The sequence below is a fragment of the Schistocerca cancellata genome, chromosome 2 (genome assembly GCF_023864275.1).
Source record: "Schistocerca cancellata isolate TAMUIC-IGC-003103 chromosome 2, iqSchCanc2.1, whole genome shotgun sequence".
Lineage (NCBI taxonomy): Eukaryota > Metazoa > Arthropoda > Insecta > Orthoptera > Acrididae > Schistocerca > Schistocerca cancellata.
In genome coordinates this window covers 355,481,716-355,505,989 of record NC_064627.1, presented here as the reverse complement: position 1 = coordinate 355,505,989, position 24,274 = coordinate 355,481,716, and the positions used below count along the sequence as shown (strand labels likewise).

Sequence of the window (24,274 nt, the reverse complement as noted above, 5' to 3'; positions counted from 1 at the left end):
AAATTGACTCTGTTGCCCTTCCTTCCCTATTTCAAACTGATTGTCTTCTGACAGATCCTCAGGTTTCTTTTCTATTCTTTTGTAAACATAATTACCAGCAACTTGGATACAGATCTACAGCACCAACTATCAGTAAAAACGAAACTGAGGTACGAATCGTGTATTTATTATCATAACTGTCTTAGCAAGTGCTCAAAATGTTGATCTTGAAGCCTGGTACTTGCTATAAACCAATTCTAGACTGACAGCACTGCACGCTAAATTTCATCCGGCCTTATCGCAGAACAGTTCCGCGATATACAGCAATCCATGTCTTCGGGAATCGTCTGTGTTTCCTCCTAGACCTATTATATAAATCTTCTGCACAGATAAAAAGACCAGAGGTGCCAAGCCTGCTGAGTGTGAACACCATCCTGTGTTTCCCGAACGCCCGATTCAACAATCTCCAACTGTTCTGTTAAGGTCTGTAGTTATTATCTGTGTAGAAAGTGTGAGACATCCATCACGCTGGTACCATATGGACTACCTCGTATCCAGTAAGATGTCTTCCAGTAACTGTAGCAGCATATCTTTTAATAGCTTGGATACTTGTGACTATTTAGTGTTTCATCAATAAAACACTCTCACTAAGAACTTACCGAGATATCAATTTGAGATTAAGTCAGCGTCTTCAACGACCATTGTTGGATAATCTATGCAGAAATCACAGTTCCGATATTGTTTTCGATCAGTGGTGAGCGAAGTTAGTGCGCCTTTCCTTGCTGCGACAGCATTTGAAACGTCTGTGAAAGCTGTTCGCTGAAAATAACGTGTGGTCCTCTTTCAGGCCGCCACAGACCGTCAGGGAAGAGGATTATACAGCTAACTGTTTCTAGGAGGCTGTGGCTCCGTCATGGTGTGGGATGCTGCTCATCGGGAGATCTTCGACGCCATTATCTCTGAGGTATGTCTTCTTAGTAAATTTAACGACAACGGCTGCTAAAATGACTAAAAAACTTTAGTTCTTTCATAATGAACATAAAAGCTTTGGCTTAAACTCTGATATTTCTGCATGGCAAAAACAGAAAAGTATTTGCTGACAGCAACGATGATGATACTGAGTAAAAGTGAGTGAGACACTACATCCCGGTTCTGTGGCGAGAAACATTAACAGATGCGTGACGCGCACTTGGGTGTGGAGGTGTGGAGGCTGCCAGTGACTCGCGATTATCAATAGATGGTGGCACCCTTGACGAGCAGTGATTGGCTTATGCTCTGAAGGGGAAAACAAGTGCCGTAATCTGACTCCCCAGAAACTTCACTCAGTGGTAGAGGAGCCCAAATAAGCAAAAACGTATCTTGGCTTGTCTATAAATACTCGACAGTTTCAGAGAAAACGCCCGTCAAAGTTTTCAACACGATTTAGAGGCCTTGTAGAGTGCGGTAAGTACAGTAATGTAGGTTCCATAGTGGCCAGCGTCGCGGTCTCTCATTTTTGCGTCTCATGTTCGAAACCCAGTTAGCTTTATTTTCATTTATCTACCCATAGCCAGAGAAGGATACTAAACAAATGTACATTTGGTTAGGAGATATAAGGGCCTTATATTAACTGTAAAATTACACCTGGTTTTTACATTAAGTGTCTTATACACCACTGGCCATTAAAATTGCTACACCAAGAAGAAATGCAGATGATAAACGGGTACTCATTGGACAGATATATTATACTAGAACTGACATGTGATTACATTTTCACGCAATTTGGGTGCATAGGTCGTGAGAAATCAGTACCCAGAACAACCACCTCTGGCCGTAATAATGGCCTTGATACGCCTGGGCATTAGGTCAAAGAGAGCTTGGATGGCGTGTACAGGTACAGCTGCCCACGCAACTTCAACACGATACCACAGTTCATCAAGAGTAGTGACTGGCGTATTGTGACGAGCCAGTTGCTCGGCCACCATTGACCAGACGTTTTCAGTTGGTGAGAGATCTGGAGAATGTGCTGACCAGGGCAGCAGTCGAACATTTTCTGTATCCAGAAAGGCCCGTACGGGACCTGAAATATGCGGTCGTGCATTATCCTTTTGAAATGTAGGGTTCCGCAGGGATCGAATGAACGGTGGAGCCACGGTTCTTAACACATCTGAAATGTAACGTCCACTGTTCAAAGTGCAGTCAATGCGAACAAGAGGTGACCGAGACGTGTAACCAATGGCACCCCATACCATCACGCTAGGTGATACGCCAGTATGGCGATGACGAAACCACACTTCCAATGTGCGTTCACCGCTATGTCGCCAAGCACGTATGCGACTATCATGATGCTGTAAACAGAACCTAGATTCATCCGAAAAAATGACGTTTTGCCATTCGTGCACCCAGGTTCGTCGTTGAGTACACCATAGCAGGCGCTCCTGGCTGTGAATCAGCTTCAAGGGTCACCACAGCCATGGTCTCCGAGCTGATAGTCCATGCTGCTGCAAACGTCGTCGAACTGTTCGTGCAGATGGTTATTGTCTTGCAAACGTCCCCATCTGTTGCCTCAGGGGTCGAGATGTGGCTGCACGATCCCTTACAGCCATGCGGATAAGATGCCTGTCATCTCGACTGCTATTGATACGAGGCCGTTGGGATCCAGCACGGCGTTCCGTATTACCCTCCTGAACCGACAGATTCCATATTCTGCTAACAGTCATTGTATCTCGACCGACGCGAGCAGCAATATCGCTATACGATAAATCGCAATCGCGATTGGCTACAATCCGACCTTTATCAAAGTAGGACACGTGATGGTACGCATTTCTCCTCCTTGCACGAGGCATCACAACAACGTTTCGCCAGGCAACGCAGGTGAACTGCTGTTTGTGTATGAGAAATCGGTTGGAAACTTTCCTCATGTCAGCAAGTTGTAGGTGTCGCCACCGGCACCAACCTTATGTGAATGCTCTGAAAAGTTAATCATTTGCATATCACAACATCTTCTTCCTGTCGGTTAAATTTCGCGTCTGTAGCATGTCATCTTCGTGGTGTAGCAATTTTAATGGCCAGTAGTGCATTTATATAATTTATTTTTATGGTATTTTGAGGTTAAAATCTTATTAAATTCTCATATTCTTAAATTTCATTCTTGTATCAATTCTTCATTCTTATATTTTATTCTTACGTTTATTCTTCAGGAAGATTTGGAACACAGACATGGAAATTCCGAACGCCAGGAGCATCACGCGAAGGCATGTTTGCCACATCAACATTTCTCCGTATGATCTCACTCGGGAAAGGAACGTCATTGACATTACTGAAGATTTCACGCGTTGGCAATAATTTCACGGCAAACCACACTTAACGAATCACTTTTCCGAAAACTGGGGCTTACAGTTGATTGTAAATCAAGATACATTACAGGAAATTCACGGCAAACAATTTCAAACAGCTTTTTCACTCATTTCTTGTTTTTCTTTCATTTTTTAATTGGTAGACGAACAAGGACGACGTTATTTAAATATACGTTGGATAACATTTGTGTAGTTACCGTCTATGGGTATGGGTGGATAAATGAAAAACGAAAATAAAAATAACGGGGTTTCGAATATGGAGCACAAAATTGTGAAGCCGTGATTCGAGCTAGCTACCGCTTCGGTTGGACTGCTTATGGACTATGACGCACATAAATTACCTCGAAAACTTTGAAAGTCGTTTTCTCAGAAACGGTCGAATATCTAGGAACAAGTGGAGCCGCGTTTTCACTTATCTTGGCTCGTCTTCCACCGAGCGTAGTTTCTGGGAAGTCAGGCTATGCTACCTGCCATGTTCTCCTCGTGAGTATGAGAATTTTAGTCAGCAGGTCAGATAAACGCAGGCTCTGGCTGTGTGGTCCGAAAAACCAGGCCGTTTGCGTGCAACGTGGTGGGGCAACCGCCACGGCTGACTTGACTGTCCGGAACGAATACCAAATAATACTAAATGTAATAAAAACTAGACCCAAACAGTAGCGGAGGACCCTGTAACCAGGTCACAAGGGCAAAATTAAGACGAGTACGTTGGTGAAGACGCGCTCTAAATACGAAGAGTATGTTTTAAGTTTCTTCTCGGTAAATGAACTTGAAAGAGTTAATATCTCGACAACGTCCTAAGCGATTTTTCAAATGCAATCTCTACGCATAGGTCTCATTCAGTACCATCGGGCTATTATAGATTTGTTTATAAACATTACCCATTTTGAATTATAGTTCGTAATGTTCATTCCGCTCGTAAATACCTGAATTTTCGCATAATTCAGACGTTAAACTTTGAATGTAGCAGTACCATTGGTAAACAGACATAGTTAGCGATGTACGAGTGTACTTAGTCTTAACTATTTGTATTTATTAGCAACATAACTCTAAGGAGTGTTTGCATGGGCAGAATCATTGTTGGTGAAGAAACTAAGTTAGAGAAAAACTAAGAATATCTTTAGAAAGCTGAGAAAATTTACGGGCAAATTCATATATGATATATGTGTTTAACATTAAACTTATAGTTTTAAGTGTGTTAAGGAAGTTGAAATTGCGCATGGTTCATTCATGTCGATGCGAGGGTTTAAATACTAGCTGCCATCTCTGCGAGAGGCTTTCTGGCTCAGGAAGGCTTTACATTTCGTTCGCGTAGTCATTGGGTTTGAGATCTGGAACAGAATGTTTGTATGAGTGACAGTAGGTTGTGTTTGAGTGAGTAGAATGGACTTAATGATATTCGTATGAGTCGATAGTGAACACTCTGAAATATTTTCAACTTGGGACATAGAACATTTCGCATCAGGTGAATTGGCTGAGTCGTGGACTCACAAGCTTAGGAATACTCTAAAATATTTTCAACGTGTTAACTTCGAATTTTAATATTATTCGAAAATATTACTATTTTTAGATAGCTAGTGTCTTTTGTAAGAAGAAATTACTATTGTTCTGAACACAATGTGTTTTTGCAGGTGGTGTACGTTAAAAATGTGTATAGACTGTACACTATTTAAGATCAGAAAGTTTAATACTTCGTCTATAAACGTGAAAGTAATTGACAGGGTTCTTGTTAGTACGCACAGAAATATTTATACACTTTTGTACTCAGTACTTTATATACTGAAAGTAATTGGAGCTTAAGTCTTTTAAAGTATTCCGGTACAAGTGAAAATAATTTAGTCCGTGTATGCAAGGAAAACAATCTCGCGACGTTAAGCGTCTGTACTTACGTGCGTATAATGTATAAATTAGACACCACAAAAATACTGTTTAAATACTGCAAAATATCCCCCATAAGTCAGTAATGTTGTTAAAGTTTAATATCTTTCACTTTTATACCAGCGTAAACTGAGAATTAATTATTTTACGGTACCTTAAGCCTTGAGCCAGGCCGTTACCGATTCTGAACTTTTTACTTACATCGATACCTTGTATAGAAAAATATTTGTGACAGCCTGATCTCAGAACTCTTGTGGAATAATAATAATAATAATAATAATATAACTGTCTGTGTGCTTTAGGTTGCACCGTTTCATAAATAATTACTGAAAATTAAAATTTCCCCGTAATGGCGGACAACAAGGAGATAGCGATGTTACGTTTGTCTCCGCAGCAAACTAAAGAATGTGGCAAGTTGTAATTACATTTCCATAAATGGAAACATGTAACCACAATTACTGCTAAGTCTCTATTCCAGAATAAATCAAATTTAACAGAATAGCAGACGTAAGTTCACCAATTCGCTATTACTCACATCGATTGCATCAGATCAGTAGCACGCGAACGAAACCACAAGACAATAGCAAGAGAGAGCAAAACGAACAGAACCGCGAGCGATAATCTTATCGCTTGATTATATATATTAAATGATAGCAGCCAGCGATTACATGTTGGCTTCTTCTATATACATCCTTGTCATAGTCTTTTGCAGTCATGAACGATATATTTACTGAATGTACATAGTACAGATTTCATCACTGTTTCTAGTATCAGAATAATATTTTACTTTTAACAAAAATCCACATAATTTGTATATTTTATGTTTAGTTGTGAAAACTATCCAGGGGGTGCTACAGAATATTTCACGTTAGATGATCTAGACTCAATTTTAAAACATTACTGCAGTTATTTTAGTGTGATCTGCGCCTGGAGTTTAGTTATTTAGCAAGCAAACGTGAGGTGCTGTTCTGTTTCATTTAAATCCTCACTCAGAACATCATCATTTCTGTGAAGAACAATTATTGACTATGATAAGCTTTACTTTGAAATAAACTCAGTTTTGTTAAAATTTAAAAAAAAGTAGTGAACATTATTTTCACTGCAGATTCCAGTCCGTGTTTATACGATCTTGCCTGAATTTTTTAGAGTTAATGTGACAGATGTGTTGGTTGTCCCTAGACTGTAGTCTAGCCCACACTTAAAAACCACGCAATTCAGAGGCCATATAAACAGTGGCTTTTTGATTTCAACCCGTTATTAGCGTACTTGCAGGTGGTGACTCATGAGCTATTGACAGAACAATTATTTTGTGAAAACAACAAGTTTTTGATTCTCTATTCATCATTTTTTATCCGTATAGTCTCATGTGGTTGTTCTCATCTGAGAGCATTTGCCTTCATTATCATCATCCGTCATGTCAAATAAGATACCAATAAGTAGTTATGACAGCACGTGGTTATCTTTCTCTTTTTGTTATGGCTCCACTTATCATAATTTGGTATCTCTGAAACTCTATCAAGAGGAAGTGTTTTTAGCGTAATGCGGGATATTCAGCAAAGATTTCACAAATTAATGTCTTCAATTTGTAGAGCTTGGACGGGAAAATTAGTTTATGGTTGTTCTCATTTTAGACACTGACATATTCCAACAGGAAACAGAAAAATGGAGAAGATTATAATTGTATGTTAAAACTACCTCTTTAATTATTTTTTATTAAACACTGACCTACAGAATTTTCCATGAAAAAGACAACTTAGACTTAACCTATTCATTTATTACCCACAATATACAAGCTTAACGCAGTCTGACTGCTATTCATTAACAACATGACTTCCAATAATTATCACAAAAGAATGGCCCCGAATTGCAAGAAATCCTAGCAATAATACAAATCCAAATTAAAGAAATGTGAAACTACCTCCAACTCTGTTAATTGTTTAAACTCATTTCAATCACGAATCCGAACAGTGCAAACCCCATTCTTTTTCATAAGTCACTTACCTCACAGAAAATCTTCATAGCACTCACTACAGCAATTACAGCCAGCTAAATAAAAAGATTCCGACTACTATAGACTCCAACTACTAGGAAGCTTACAGTTCGCGAAAAAAAGATTTTGCTGAAGAGCAAACAATGAATTTAGAGAATTCTACCTTACTCATGTGACATCCGATTTCAAAAATTGTATAGTTTTCAATAATTTCACTACCCAAACATTATCAACCAAACATACATCATCATGCATTTCCTTGTGTATTTTCTTATAAACACAACATTTCGTCTCACTTTACAATGCATGTCCTACCAACACAGAGTCTCCACTAAGAATATCATGTCCATACACTTCCCTATCCACTCGCTTACTGCTAGTCCGTCCAACCACATCTCTTGCCGAGGGCGCAGAGCGCTGTCAGCAGTATTCATTGTCTATAGCGCTGCCAACATTCAAACAGGCTACTTACAATGTCTTCTCAAATTCGATAAGGTGTACATTGGATATGACTCCAGGATCTGATTTGGGCAAGGCTGGTTTGGGAAGGCTACCGACCATGGCTTCCTTTAGGTTACCATCCTGCCATTCATCCTGACTGTCCTAAAGGTATAATGGGAAATACAATTCGGTTAGCCCTAACGGGGATTTGAATCTCGTTCGATTCCGACGGCAGATTTCGACTTCCAAAGTTCTTCCTAAATCGGTTAAGATAAACGCCGCGATTGTTCCTTCCGAAATGACTAGTCTAATTTCCTTTCCTATCCTTCTCTAACCAGAGGTAGTAATCTGTCTCCGACAGCCTAGTCGTCCTCCCTTCGGTGGCAATCTCTTGCACTTTGTGAGAAGGCAAAAACAGTCGAGCTCTCGCGCAATTTCGTGAAAACCGAACACGTATCTGTATAGAGTTGTTGGTGGTGGTGGTGGGGGGGGGGGGGGGGGGGGAGTGTACCCATATAGATGTGTGTGATCTGAAAGCAGTCCTATTTCGAAGATGATAACAACTAATTAACCAAAACTGATAAGTACACAAACTTGTAGCATCGGTTTCATTTCCACTGTGGCATGCAAGAATGCGTCTGTAGTAAACTGCTCGAACACTGGTCCTGAGTTGATAGATTATGCGAAAATTATCACAGTGTAAGGGCGCAGTAATACCTGACATCAAACACATCCACAGTAATGTCAGCAGTCTGGAGTTGCTTGCTTATGGATACACTACTTTATCAAAAGTATTTGGACGCCTAAAAAGAGGCATTAATGTGTGTTGTGTCCACCTTTCGCCCTCATTATGCCTTGGTCTTCGCTGGGGGCACTTTCAGTGAGATGTCTACTGGTGGACAAAACCAGAGGAGGTACTGATGTTGAACGTAGAGGTCTGGAGTGAAATCTACGTTCTAACTAGTCCAAAAGGTGTTCAATTGGGTTCAACTCGGGACCCTGGACGTACCAGTCCGTTTCAGGAATATTATTGCCTACAAACCATTGCCTCACAAATACCACTTTATGGTAAGATGCATAGTCATATCCGAGCTGTTCGTCCACTGAAAGTAGCACACAAAACTACCGGGTGAGGTGGCGCATTCGACTTGCATTCGGGAAGACGATGGTTCAAACCCGCCTCCGGCCATCCTGATTTAGGTTTTCCGTGATTTCCCTAAAATGCCGGGACGGCTCCTTTGAAAGGGCACGGTCGACTTCCTTCCCAATCCTTCCCTAATCTGAAGGGACCAGTGACATCACGGTTTGGTCACCTTATAACACTAGCGTGTCGTGAAACGCGGTAATGTTACCCTCTGAAAATATTTCGAATTTTGACCGTGCGGATGTCTAATGGACAAAGTCATCGGACTATAATTTTGAATATGAAATTAACGGAAAATCTTAACGGACTTTAACCTAGGGAGTTAATGAAAGTGGTAAAATCATAAGTGAATGAAAAAAAAATTATGAACGTTCGCCAGCCCAATTAGGCACATTAATTTAGAAATGTATGTTTAAGAAAATTGAATATTGGTTATTGAAGTTGCTTTCGTTGATTTTCCCTTTGAATAGCACACAGGATACAAACTGACACAGTGCACTCTGAACTGTGTGTAGCAGCAGTTACCAATAACGCACACACCAGTGAATTATAGGAAGCAAATTTGCACCAAGCTCATACTAATGACAGCTACACTCAAGATCGTTACTCAATCAAATACTGAAGTGTTTCTGCATGAAATGCAGAACTAAATTTGGACTTCAGAGGCTTTTATCTTAACTGGCACGAAAAAAAACAACAAATAAAGATGAATAATGTCATAGATACACTCTTTATGCTCCTCTACATATGTCAGTTTTCCTTAGCAACAGTAATAGTTCAATTTTCTTTCTAATAAGTGGAGAATTTGATGGGGACCCATAAACTAGTATAGTTTCACTAGTCAACGTTCTCTGACTGTAGTTTACTTTGCGTGACAATAAAATACAACACTGGGCTTAATTAACTTCAGAAAAGGAACCATTCATGAAAGAAATCAGAACCACACTATTTTTAAAACGAGCATAAGGTATTTGCCTTTTTATCACCCGTGAAGCAGGTATTCTAGACATTAGTGGTTACACAATCTTGCACAGTAATCCTACAAAACTATATTTTGTAATAAACTAAGGATACTTTAGGAAAAGCCTATCCAATTTCACTTTTGTGGTTTTAACTTTAACTTTTACTACTCCTTTTACACTAGACCAAAAAATCACTTTTAAACACTTGAATGCGAGACTTGTTCATTTGAATCAGGAAACTAGGTTTTAGTAGCACTTTGGTGAAGACTCTGCATAGGTTCGTGATCAGGATAGAAAATATGGTTCCGGACACGGATTTTTAATGTTGTGATTATTATTAAAACCACTCAAAATTTAACTGGTCCATGCACTTATGCATTACTGAAAGTATGAAGTTAGTGAAGCAGTGGCGAAGATTGGTGGCAAGCGACATGGCAGCTAACTGCACTCACGGCTCTTGATATTCGAATGCTCTATAAAATCTCTTCTCGGCGTCGGATTTTCAACATGTTAGAGCCATTCCTTTATGCCGAGAATAGCCAATAATATCCAGATCCATATACGAGGCAAATCCTTAGTAAAACGGATTCCAATTGCCTCTCTTAGCACCGTTGAAGTGTACCGTGCTACGGCTAGCCACATACTGCGTTCCGTTCACACAGAGGAGCCGTCAAAACCACCTTTTACATCACGCCATTCCACTTTCGTTGTTGGGGGGCTTCCCTACAGCTTTTATATGTTACAAGCATGAACCAGCTTTCAATAAACATTTTCTTTTTATGAACATACACACATTATAATAATTTATCATTTTGCTTTTTTCATATATGCATTACAAAACTCTAATTTTTCTTGCCATAGCTCAAGGAGTTTAAATAACAAGGAATACACACTCCATAATTGCAGATACACGGTTACATAATATAAACTTACTTCTGATTGATATAAGTGTTACGCCCTCCCCCAAATCAACCAACCAGCCAACCACACAATGCTGCGTTTTCTAAACTGTTTTAAGGGGATCTCACCCTAACCACGAAAAACACCCATACCGTAACACATTCCCTGTACTTCATTGTCGGCATTACACATGGTGGCAAATAATGTACTACAGAAAATCGGCAAACCCAAACCATTCCATCGGATTGCCACAGTGTATAGCGTGGTTCATCATTCCAAATCAAGCGTTTCCAGTCACCAACTGTCCAGTCGCTTCGCTCTTTATACCACCTCAAGCGTCGCTTAGCATTGACTAGAGAAATTTGTTAGGATTATGAGGAGCTTCTCGATCACTGAACGCCATTCCTTTTAACTCGAACGCACAGTCATTGTGCTAGCTGGACTGCTCGTGGAACTTTGGAACTCAGGATTGATTCCTTCTGCTGATTTCATGTGATTTTTTACAACCACCCTATGAAGCGCCGCAGTGCACTGAGAATTGACGGAGGGGAGCCCGTGAAAATCCTGTATCGTAAAATTATTGGACACTAGATGACAATGGTGGAATGTAACATCTGTACACACCTTACCGGCGATGCACCGTTGAAGCAGCTCGTAGTTAAGAAATGCTCTAACATGTAGGTGCTACTACGGTAGTGCCCCGACCTGTTAAAAATAAAATTGTCGACATGTTCCCACAATTGTAGAAGATGCCAGATCTTCGACATATACCATTCCTGTAACCATCTTTTCCTCAAAATAGACTGGACCTGAAACGTTCCACGAGAAGCGGCACAAAATACATGAAGTTTTCGAGAGGTTCGTGCTTTACAGTGGTATGTGACGGCTGTGTTCCCCCTATTATGTTTTTTTTTATTTTTCCACTTAAATAAAACGAAGCCTCATCACTGAACACCAAAGGTGAAAGGCAACAACACTCAAGCGCCAAAGAAACTGGTATAGACACGCGTAATCAAATACAGTGTATGTAAACAAGCCGAGGACGGCGCTGCAGTCAGCACTAAATCTCCGACATCGCTGCGGCCGGAAAAAGATATTGCAAGAACAGGATCAACGACGACTGAAGAGAATCGTTCAGCGCGACAGAACGGCATCCCTTCCGCAAATTGCTGCAGATTTCAATGCTGGGCCATCAACAAGTGTAAGCGTGCGAAATGTTCCACAAAACATAATCGATGTGGGCTTTCGGAGCCGAAGGCCCACTCGTGTACCCTTGATGACTGCACGACACAAAGCTTTACGTCTCCCCTAGGCCCGCCAACACCGACGTTGGACTGTTAATGACTGGAAATACGTTGCGTGGTCGAACAAGTCTCATTACAAATTGTATCGAGCGAATGGGCGTGTACGGGTATGGAGACAATATCATGACCCCAATGACTCTGCATGTCAGCAGGGGACTGTTCAAGCTGGTGGAGGCTCTGTAATGGTGTGGGGCTTGTGCAGCTGGATTGATGCGGGACCTCTGTTACGTCTAGGTGACACGTGCGTAAGCATCCTGTCTAATCACCTGCATCAGTTCATGTCGAATGTGAGTTCCGACAAACTAGGGCAATTCCAGCAGGACAACGTGACATCCCACATATCCAGAATTGCTACAGAGGTGCTCCAGGAACACTCTTCTGAGTTTAAACTCTTCCACTGGCCACCAAACTCCCCAGACATGAACATTATTGAGCATATCTGGAATGCCTTGCAACGTGGTGTTCAGAAGAGATCTCCACCCCTCGAACTCTTACGGATTTATGGACAGTCTTGCTGGATTCCTGAAGTCAGTTTCGTTCAGCACTACTTCAGACTTTAGTCGAGTCCATGGCACGTCGTGTTGCGGGAATTCTGCGTGCTCGCTGGGGCCCTACACGATACTAGGTAGGTGTACCAGTTTCTTTGGCTCTTCAGTGTATTGTGCTCCATGTCCACGGCGAGAAAGAATTCTCTGTTTCAATTGAGCCCTGTATTATTCGAAACTCAAATGTCGCCACAAAACACGCCGCATACAGATTTGAAGAATGGCTAATTTTCGGCTGGCACAAAGAGTAGACGTCTGTAGAGTACCTGCAGAACTGTTGGATGCGGTCTACATCTTGAACGAGCACATGGGGGACTTCTGCGGATTTACATAAACGAATCGTGCCTTGAAAACGCCAGATACAATCTTCGAATGCTTTGAGCTGTCGCGGCGCAGTGTTGTATTGTCGATAGACTTATAAAGTTAGTTTGTTTATAACGTTTGAAGTAGTATGATTGGGGACGTGAAGAGCTTGTTTGCCTCGCTGACACGGGAGAGAGCAGTGTGGAGCTGACTGCGAAAAGCAACTGACGCTGAGGCGCACGTCCGCAATATGCAGCGTCTGGTATTGTGCTTTGTTTATGGTCAAGGCATAACATAAGCTCACCATGAACTGTGCGCGTTTAAAGGGAAATGGTAAATGGTCAGGCGCAAGTGGTATTCAGGGTATAACAACACTCTGGCATGTGCCACTTGCAAGCAAAATTTCCCCTTCTATACGACGCTTTTGATCAGAGTTACGCCGCACTTTCCTTTCCGAAGGAATTTCCAAAGAACAGGTTACAGCCTGGTGTTCTCGAACCACAGTAAGTCTCGCCTCATGATATTCAATGGATTTTTAAGAGCGTATAGTCCTCAGCCTTTTAGCCGTTATGATTTATTCAAAAAGATAAGCTTCTTATGCTTAAACGAAATTAATTCAAAATGTAATGAGCAGGCACACAAATCACAAAGCAAACTTAATATTCGTTTTTCCTAGCAACGAACCTATCGAAAGAAACAGTAATGTCAATGAGTTTTTAATACAGCAAAGTAAATTCGCTGTTAGTTTGCATTCATAAAGAAAGGACTGCGGCGCTTAGTTCTGTGACTGACGTAAACTTCCAAAAATACGTCTGTGACTGAGATAATTAAACTAACAGCGCCTTCTGTTGGTTATTTGGAGCACTACACTGTGATGATTAAATATCCGAACTAGTAAGCTGACCAGACGATTTCAGATAAAACTTTAAATGGTTCAAATGGCTCTGAGCACTATGGGACTCAACATCTTAGGTCATAAGTCCCCTAGAACTTAGAACTACTTAAACCTAACTAACCTAAGGACATCACACACACCCATGCCCGAGGCAGGATTCGAACCTGCGACCGTAGCAGTCTCGCGGTTCCGGACTGCAGCGCCAGAACCGCTAGACCACCGCGGCCGGCAAACTTTAAATTACGATATCTTTTTTGCTGTGTCCCGATTATGACGAAACGTTACTCCAAGCTACACTCAAGTTACTTGTGAAAACCCCATCAAAATACGTCTTTTGGTTTTTTGGATCAGCTTGTTCAACAAATACAGACATAAGTTTTACAGTTTATTATTAGTATGTAAACAGATAATGATACCGACATTAAGTTGGTTCCTAACAAATGGCCTAACTAAAATCAATCTCTAATTAATTGGTGCATAATGCGTTCTATAACCTTAACAGAATCCGTCCATAACTCTAGTCGTGGTTTCTTAGGATCGAAGTCGATCTGTCCAAACGACACGTCGTTGGCATCAATACCAACTGTCTGCCAACTTCTTGGCATTTCATATGCCCCTGATTTTACCATTTAATTATTTCATCGCTCGTTATGGTATTTTTTAGATTTTTGAGATTTGCTCACAGTCTCACAGGTTGTACGGCTTATAATCAAGCTTCCTTCTGTCGCAACGTTAAGTAGCCAAGTTTAACACCATGAGCAAACGTCACAAAACGGATACGCCAGTCTATTACATTCATTTGGGATCTGTTGATTAAAATTTCATACCTGTACGAGCTTATTTTGAGTGGTGCAAAAGTTATTCCTACACATGAAGAATGGCGTGAGTACGTCATGGCCATTCGATAAGTCTGACGTTATTGCGACTTTACCAGTGGTAGCATTACAACACGCCTATAAGGAGGTGAACGAGCAGCTTATCAACGTATTTTTGTCTTCGACAAACGTCGAATCATTGGCATGAGGGACATGAAAGCATCATACCGAAAGACGACACAGCAGTGTAATGACTGCAGAACGAGTTGCGGCGAGATGAAATCAGGACAACATGTGGCACGAAGACTACAGACGGGTCGTTCCAGGAGCCGTAGGATTGTTCTACCGGCTCTGACGACTATATGTATGGGACAGCTGAAATCTGAGCTGAGGTTAGAGGCCGGGTGTCACAACGATCCGATGGGAACAAAAAAAAAGTTCAAATGTGTGTGAAATCTTATGGGACTTAACTGCTAAGGTCATCAGTCCCTAAGCTTACATACTACTTAACCTAAATTATCATAAGGACAAAGACACACATCCATGCGCGAGGGAGGACTCGAACCTCCACCGAGATCAGCCGCACAGTCCATGACTGCAGCGCCCTAGACCGCTCGGCTAATCCCACGCGGCCGTTGGGAACAGATTACTGGAAACTAGATGGATATTTAGAGTTACTCTGCGTCATCTATCGCTGACACAGGACCGTAGTCAACAGAGACTTACATGGCATAGAGCCAGAGTGAACTGGGATACTGAAGGACATTATGCGGTGTTCAGAGATGTATATCGCTTCTGATCGTGGCCGTCAGTTCGAAGTCAATAAATCCGCTGACGATGTGGTGGAAGATCTCAGGAAGCAGCAATTCTCGTGACACATAGCTCTAAAACTCCTGTAATCATTGTATAGGGAGCTGTTGGAAATAATCTGGTAATTTTTGAAGGAAGGCTGAACGTTCGCCAGTATGTGGCAAGAGTGGTAGACTTTGCTGTCACACCTTTCACGACCGGATGCCAATTTTTATATTCCGGCAGGGTAATGCAAGCCCCTACACTACAGTTCGCATGACAAGTTCCTTGAGGAATGTAACCCAGTCCTCTCATTTGTCAACCATAGAGCATGTCTGGGATGTGATGGGAAGAGGTATACTTTCATACTAGCTAACAGCCATCTATCTTCATAAAGCTGTATTTCAGGCCTCAAGATGACATTCGGGGGCTGTTTGCTTCCATGCCACAACGAATATGAGTGTGTACTGATGCCCGTAATGGACATCAGTTACGAATGGGGTGAAAGGTGGATTATTTAACACTCGTGTTTCATGAACAGCTCCACAAGGTTTGATATCGGACTGATGTTTCTTGGCGTAACCCTTTCCATTACTATCAGTGCAGAGTCGTGTTGGTGGTCTGAGTGTCCTCCTTTTGCAGGGTGAGGCGATGGTGCGCCGTTCTCGGGAGCCGAGGTACGCTTGGTTGGCCCGCCGCCAGAAGTTCTCAGCAAGCGACACGGCGCGCCTGCGCCAAGTCGCCAGCAAGGTAAGTGTTGACCAAAGTACCCTGAACCGGGTAATACTCGCAGACTCCCACCACGTGTACACGCGTTCTGTTGTGGGATAAATAATACATGTCACGGAGACTCATGTGGTGTTGATTCGTCTTGTGTGCCTCTTAGGTCAACTAATGACAAAACAGATTAGGAGTCGAGATACACAGGAGGAATTGTGACCACATCGCTTCGTCTGTCAGTGGGCAGGGGATTCGCAGTGGTGACGACCGAACTGTGAATATAGGTTATAACAACTTTACGCTACGAATGTGGGACGGAGTGGCGATGGGGAGGGCCAAAAATGAGTCATCGAGGTGGTTAAAATCTGACGGCTGTACAGACATGTTAAAAATCACTTTCTTTGCCAAAAAAGGCTAAGGTAAATCAGATATAATTCTGACCATGTACGTAGTACGTCATGTACTAGTAACTTCTTATAATAAACAAAAATCGTCTGAATCACAACTTTTTATTTTTAGACTACCGATTTCAATCTGCGTTGCAGATCGTCTTTAGGTTTGACGCCGCAAACTGCAGTTTGTCAACAGTTGTGCAAAACAATTTTTACACAACTGTTGATAAAACTGCACTCTGCGGCACCAGACCTACACTATGTGATCAAAAGTATCCGGACACCCCCAAAAACATAAGTTTTTCATGTTAGGTGCATTGTGCTGCCATACCAGTGACCTCAGTAGTCATTAGACATGGTGAGAGAATAGAATGGGGCGCTCCGCCGAACTCACGGACTTCGAATGTGGTCAGGTGATTGGACGTCACTTGGGTCATACGTCTGTACGAGAGATTTCCATACACCTAAACATCCCTAGGTCCATTGTTTCCGATGTGATAGCGAAATAGAAACTTGAAGGAACACGTACAGCCCAAAAGCATACAGGCTGACCTCGTCTGTTGACTGACAGATACCGCCGACTGTTGAAGAGGGTCGTAATGTGGCAGACATCTAGCTAGACCATCACACAGGAATTCCAAACTGCATCAGGATGCAATGCAGCTACTATGACAGTTAGGCGGGAGGTGAAAAAACTTGGAATTCACGGTCGAGTCGCTGCTCATAAACCACACATCAAGCCGACAAACACCAAACGACACCTCGCTTGGTGTAAGGAGCGTAAACATTGGATGATCGAACAGTAAAAACACGTTGTGTGGAGTGACAAATCACGGTACAAAATGTGGCGATGCGATGCCAGGGTGTGGGTATGGCGAATGCCCGGTGAACGTCATCTGTCAGCGTGTGTAGTGCCAACAGTAACATTCGGAGGTGTGGTCGTGTTTTCCATGGAGGAAGCTTGTACCCCTTGTTTTGTGTGGCACTGTCACAGCACAGGCCTACATTTATGTTTTAATCACCTTCTTGCTTCCCACTGTTGGACAGCAATTCGGGGATGGCGACTGCGTCCTTCAACACGATCGAGCACCTGTTAATAATGCACGGCCTGTGGCGGAGTGGTTACATAACATCCCTGTAATGGACTGGCCTGCACAGAGTCCTAATCTGAATCTTATAGAACACGTTTGGGATGTTTTGGAACGCCGAGTTCGTGCCAGGCTCACCAACTGACAGCGATACCTCTCCTCAATGCAGCACTCCGTGAAGAATGGGCTGCCATTTCCCAAGAAACCTTCCAGCACCTGATTGAACGTATGCCTGCGAGAGTGTAAGCTGTCATCAAGGCTAAAGGTGGGCCAATATCATACTGAATTCCAGCATTACCGATGGAGGGCCTCACGAACTTGTAAGTCAGTTTCAGCCAGGTCTCCCGATACTTTTGATAACAGTGTATGTTGACAAATTGCACTTTGTTGCGCCGGATTTGGAGATGATCTGCAATGCAGATTGAAAGTGGTAGTAAAAAATAAAAAATTGAGGTCCAAACGGTGTTCGTTTATAAAGTTACTGTAAAACATTCTTAAGGGTTTGTGGACACTGAAAAATCTTTCGAGAATGTTAAGCGGAAAACGATATTTGGAATACTGAATAGAATGAAAAGAATATTGTGTACAGGAACAGATGAAGACTCTATATCATCTGTAAGAGCCGAATAGAATGACTGAAAAAAAGAGAAAAGCTCATGTCAATAAAGTTCGAATATAGGATTTCACCTTTCACCACTAACGTTTAGGTTTTATGCCAAGGGGTCTGCGAAGGAAGTGAAGGAAAATATCACAAGAAGAATAAAAAATTGCACAGGGAAAATATATGAGTGAAAAAAGTAATCCTTCTGCTCCATGGGGAAGCAAAAGTGACTGGAAAAGTATGAATAAAATGGACGGCATACTTTCGCAGCCTGAGGATCGTTTGTGAGTTAAAGACAAACACAATGTAAAGGAAAAGGGGAAAATTAGTAGAAAGGAAAATAGCGAACTGCAAAGTATCAACATTTGAGAAAACAAAATGGAAATCAAGGTATCATCCTATCTAGGAAACAAAATCATACAGTCAAATGAAGCTATACAGTTCCAGAGACATTTTCATTGTCTCGGCACTAGCATTTCGAAGTTGTACGACTTCTCCGGTGTTCGGGGAGTGCTGTGGTGAGTGTCTTAAACACGTGGTGAGACCAAGGTGAAACCACATCCAGACGTCGCGGGGTTGGGCGGCCACCCCTCATTACAGATGTCAGACGTCATAGGCTGGGGAGACTATGAAACAGGACAGGCTGCGAACTGTGGCGGAACTGACATCAGACTTTATTAATCGGCAGAGTGTATGTGTGTCTAAACATATATCGTATCGAACACTCCTAACGATGGGCTTACGCAGTCTACCAGTGTTAACACCACGACATGGGCAACTAAGACTGAAATGGGCATGTAACCAATGGTGCAGTCCCAGTGTGTAGGGTAGTGTAACGTATCCCGATACCTTATTTATCAAGCGGATGGGAGGGTGCGAATCCGTCGTCTCCCAGGGGAACAGCTCCTTCACAACTGTATTGTGAACGTGTAAGGCACCATGAGACACCTAAGGAGTGTCGTCCACGTATACTCCTTCATGATAATCATGTTTACCAATGTCAGTGGCATTTTTCAGCAAGATGATGCGCCATTTCACAATGCCAGGAGTATGATTGGGTGGTTCGAGGAACACAGTGGCGAGATCCAATTGATGTGCTGGCCCCAACTCACTAGATCTGAAACCGATCGAACGCATCTGGGCTGTGATTGAACATGGCGTCAGAGCTCATCGCCCTCCTCCCTGGAATTAACGGTAATTGGGTGACTGATATGTGCAGATGGGGTTCTAGATTCCACTTGTGACCTACCAACGCCTCACTGCTTCCATAGCATGACGCGTCACCGCTGTTATCCGTGCCAAAGTTGGACATACCGCCTATTAGATAGGTTGTCTTAATGTTCTCGCTGATCAGTGTGTATATTACGTGAATATGTGTACTATGGGGACACTGGAGAAAAAGAAACCCAAAGAATGCGGAGTGGGATGCCTGGGACGGAAGTGGACAGATTAAATACGAAGTGAGGAGGTACTAGAGAGAATTGTGCGCGTCATATTTCTGTGGAAAACCTTTGTCAGTAGAAGAGAAAGTTTAGTAAGACATCTGTTACAGGATTAAGGAATCTGGAATGACCTGCAGAGGGACAGAATTGTAGTGGCACACTGTGATGGCACATTGACGATCCTTTGTCCACAAAATACACGCAGCCCCAACGTGCTGTACACACGGTCCATAGATAACGCGTACACGCATGGCCAACCAAACAACAGTCTCGCAAGTACCGCAGGATTAGACAGAGTGCATTACTAATGTAGAGATAGGAAGTCTCTGTAGCAAGCGTAAAACACAGTACGTAAGCGTCCGATGTGAAGTAGCACAGCTCTGCAAAAAACTGTGTGCAGTTTTCACGAGCAGTCCACGAATAAATTTGACTGTCAGTGGGTCGGCATTAAATCGTACTGTAATGCGATGGAGATCGGACGTTACATTGGCTGGTAGTTGGCAGACCGAGATCAGGGCAGCATGGACCACTGCCCCACGACGTGGCGGCTTGGTGAGTGGATGCCTGTCTAATGTCCGCCGGCCTTGGTAAAACAGTATTTACTGTTCAACAACACACAGATGATCTGAAGACGTTTCAGGCTGCCAGTCCTGGCGGGGCAGCTGCAGCTGGTGGTCACTGAGCTGTGACACAGCTCACTACTCACAGCCACGGCGGCGGCGGAGGCAGCGGTGCCATCTACGGTGACATCACATGGTTGTTGAGCTAACACACGCAATCGCCAGCTCTTCCCAGGGCTCCTAACAACTTCAGAAGTAGGTGATCACGGCTTGAATGACCACGCTGTAGGCTGCACGAAGAAAAAGGCAGCCACCGGCAGCAGAGTCTGTTCACTGGAGTAGGACGTGGGCAGTTGAGACTAAGACTCCCGCGATGACAGAAGAGCCGGCCGTTCTGGCCGAGCAGTTCTAGGCGCTTCAGTCTGGAACCGCTACGGTTGCAGGTTCGAATCCTGCCCCGGGCATGGATGTGTGTGATGTCCTTAGGTTAGTTAGGTTTAAGTAGTTCTAAGTTCTAGGGGACCGATGACCTCAGATGTTAAGTCCCATAGTGGTCAGAGCCATTTGAACCATTTTTTTTGGTGACATAAGAGGGGCTGCACGTCCTCGGACGGGAACCAGAGATCCTCAGGACGGCAGGGCGGACAGCGACAGGTGTTATTGTACGGTCCTCAACCGGCCCACCGATCGAAGACGCCTAAGTCCTCCCCGTCGGATTCAACATTTATGGGGACGCTGGGGCTAACAACATAAAAGTTCCCAGGATAGAACTTGTTGCTGCATAGAAGACTGCAGACACTTATATGAGCAGATAGTAAACCAACAGAGGTCCCTTCTCCAGGTTGGTCAGCTGGTGACTGGAGAGAGCAGTGTTTACAAAGGACTGGTCCGCCATCGTTACGCCACCGTGAGGCAACAGTGACATCACTCGGGCAGCCTTCCTGAACATCTCCTGATGTCCCAACTATACACTCAGGTGCTGCGGTTTGTGTATTTTGCAGCGTTAGTGTACAAAATACACTGCGCAACAGAATTAAAGGATCACTTTTTTGGAACCACTTAACTGCCTCCCACTGCGAAGCAAAAATTTGAAGTTTCGCTTAAAGGTGCCTCTGTAATGGTGCAAAAGCGTGGTGCCCTGCGACGTCCCCCACGGGAGACGCTTCAGACAGCAAGGTGTCGATAAATACAAAAAAAGGCTACAGTTCAGAATTTTTTTTGAGGTCTCTGCGAGGTCAGAACCGCGACACTCAGCGTTGAAATGACGCGGTTTACTTATGGATGGCCGATGAGAACACATCAGACACAACGCTGCTCAGAATTGACACGATAATACCTCAGGGGGTGACATAAAGGGCATTAGGGTCTCTGATTTACACACATTTCGCGGTTGAAAACGACAATTCCCAGGGCGATGAGAGACAGGAAGATGTTCGTGGCATCCTTTGACGCTGTGGACACCCTCGGACGTTTCAACCATTCTCTCAGGACACTGGGGGTCAGCATCCCCAACGTACGTGATAACACCTCTTGGGGGTGCATCGCGACCACAATTTTTGCTCTCGTGAACAGACTGGAACCATTAGAGACCGTTCAATACCAATCGATGATATTTGAATGTGACTCGAAACAGTAAAGGATACTTATGCTTTTGCAAACCTCCTATTTTCCGCCTTCTTGTGGTGTTATAATGCGGGTGCAACATTAACATGTGCGTGAATAATACGGCAAAGGGGCTCTCTAAGATCACTCCCTCCCTTGAATAATACGGCAAAGGGGGCCTCTAAGATCACGCCCTCCCGTGCAGTTCCGTAACACTCTCGGTGCTACCCATACAACTGCACTGAGCACGTTACAACTGTACCTGTCAGAAATTTCGACACCAAATCAGCCTGGCAGATGCTCTAGCACCTGAAGGTAGACAAACTGCACCCATGGGTGTCGAAGGAGGTGCCTGTCCCTAAGGCGCTAGTGCAACCGCCGGGCTGATTTGATGTCGAAATGTCTGACACGTACATTTTGTAACGGAACATATTAAAGGCTTTACTTTACCGAAGTATGCGATACCCTCCAAATTCAACCAGTTTAACGAGTATTTATGATTATAGAAAAGTTATTGTGTATGTTAACAATGATAGCATAACATGTCTCCATAAACAGTCAACCCACTAAATTATACTGAATAACTGACCCACACAAAAGTTAATATCACTTGATCACTGATACAGCAAATGTCATCATGTAAAAACACTAAGTTCATCTTAAATAATTATGAAGTACGAAAAATAGTGGCCAACTTAGGTATTTTGGATCTCCTTAAATAAAAATCACCCAGTGAAACCTATTTGTTCACTAGGAGCGTTTTCACTCAGTATTCATGTAATCAATCCTATTTTAGACGAAAACCAATGTAATTCTTAATAATTCATGTTATTTACTTATTTATGCAAATTAGAGAAGTCAATTGACAAACTTCTAAAAAAACGGCCTTTTTGTAACAAAGAATTATTCTGTTAAGTCAACAAATCTGTCTGTCATTTTAATAACATGTTAAATTATGTCACTCGATGCAAATTAATAACTTTTTTACACAAATTATGATAACAGATGTACATGTGACTTATAAACTATATCTCTTTTTAGTAGTTCTTTGACAATGTTATAAATACCAGCAGCAAGAAGGGTCGGGGGCGCAGTCGGAATGTCACTTTGGTAAAGTATGTTTGTGTGTTACTGTTTGAGGTGGATAATCAATGCAAAGAACATGTAAAGGAAGTACTACTTTGCGTTGTGTCATGGTCTTTGGTGGACAGTGGAATTAAGATGGCCACCAAAGTAATAAATATTTGAAGTTTACATATTTGTTGGTTTCGCTCGTTCTTTATCATCAAAAGCACATTAAAAACAAGGGCCCTCATGTTTTTAACCCTAGACAACCAGATTTAGAGCCAGCATCAGCATCGACGCACAGCAGCGATCCAGCAAGCAGCAGCGATTACCACAATGCATTTTAATGGTGCCAACCTAACATGAAGTGCTAACAAGCTCCGTAAATGGGAGTGAAATAGTGCGATTATAGCAATTAGGAATATCTACGACTAGGCGACCATTACAATTTGTAACGTTCTCAACGAAGGTGCGTTGGTGGCACTGAGGCTGTTGCGAAACTTGTGGGTAAGGGGTGTTAGAGTGACAATTTGCCGTTTCATTCACGCACATGTTAATGTCTCATTGCCGCGTGAGCATGCAACAGGTGGTTGGCAAACAGGAGGGTTGCAAAAGCATAACTACCCTTTACTGCTTCGGTTAGGGTTAAAATTACACCGAATGGTTTTAAACGGTCCCTAGTGGTTCCAGTCTGTACACGAGAGCAAAAATTGCGGTCGCGCTGCTCTCCAAAGGGATGCGATAACGTCCTCAGAAGAGATAAAACGTCAGACGGTATCAACAGTGTCAAAGGATGTCAAGAACATCTTTATGTTGCTCATCGTACTGCCAACTGTCGATTTAGACCGCAAAATGTGTGGGAATCAACACCCCGGGGAAAGCGATGGTTTCACTGAAGTCCTTTCTGCCAATCCCTGAGGCAGTTTCATGCGGATTATGAGCAGCGGTGGGTCTGGAATTTTCCTCAGCCACTCATAAGAAAACCGCGTGGTTTCAACGCTAGGTGTCGCACTTCTGACACCCATCGCAGAGACGTCGAAAGAAGGGGTGAAATTTGGGCAAGAGGGCTGTGACGACCTTGTCATCGTGTGATACGTCCACGGTATCATCGAGTATAATTGAGGTGAAATTTGGTGCCAATGTTACACCATTAACCTACGTTACAGCTCACTGGAAAGTCTGAGCTGTGATCTTTCTTTCGCATGTGTCGACGCCTTGTTGGCTCAAATGGTTCAAATGGCTCTGAGCACTATGGGACTTAACATCTGTGGTCATCAGTCCCCTAGAACTTAGAACTACTTAAACCTAACTAACCTAAGGACATCACACACATCCATGCCTGAGGAAGAATTCGAACCTGCGACCGTAGCAGTCCCGCGGTTCCGGACTGAGTGCCTAGAACCGCTAGACCACCGCGGCCGGCACGCCTTGTTGTCTGAAGTGTCGCGTAGTCCGTGGGTGACGTCATAGGTCGCCATGATTTCGCACCATTAAAGAGGAGACCGCATCTCGTGGTCGTGCGGTAGC

At 43.0% G+C, this 24,274-nt stretch overlaps 1 protein-coding gene across 1 annotated transcript in view; it reads left to right on the top strand.

The window, feature by feature from the left end:
- The window catches only part of LOC126154050 (kelch-like protein 10), a 199,706-nt gene that overhangs the window by 159,565 nt on the left and 15,867 nt on the right, over window positions 1–24,274 (top strand). Inside the window, exon 10 of the mRNA XM_049916111.1 lies at window positions 15,920–16,027. Within this exon, the coding sequence (XP_049772068.1) occupies window positions 15,920–16,027 (108 nt within the window). The remainder of the gene's footprint in view (window positions 1–15,919; window positions 16,028–24,274) is intronic.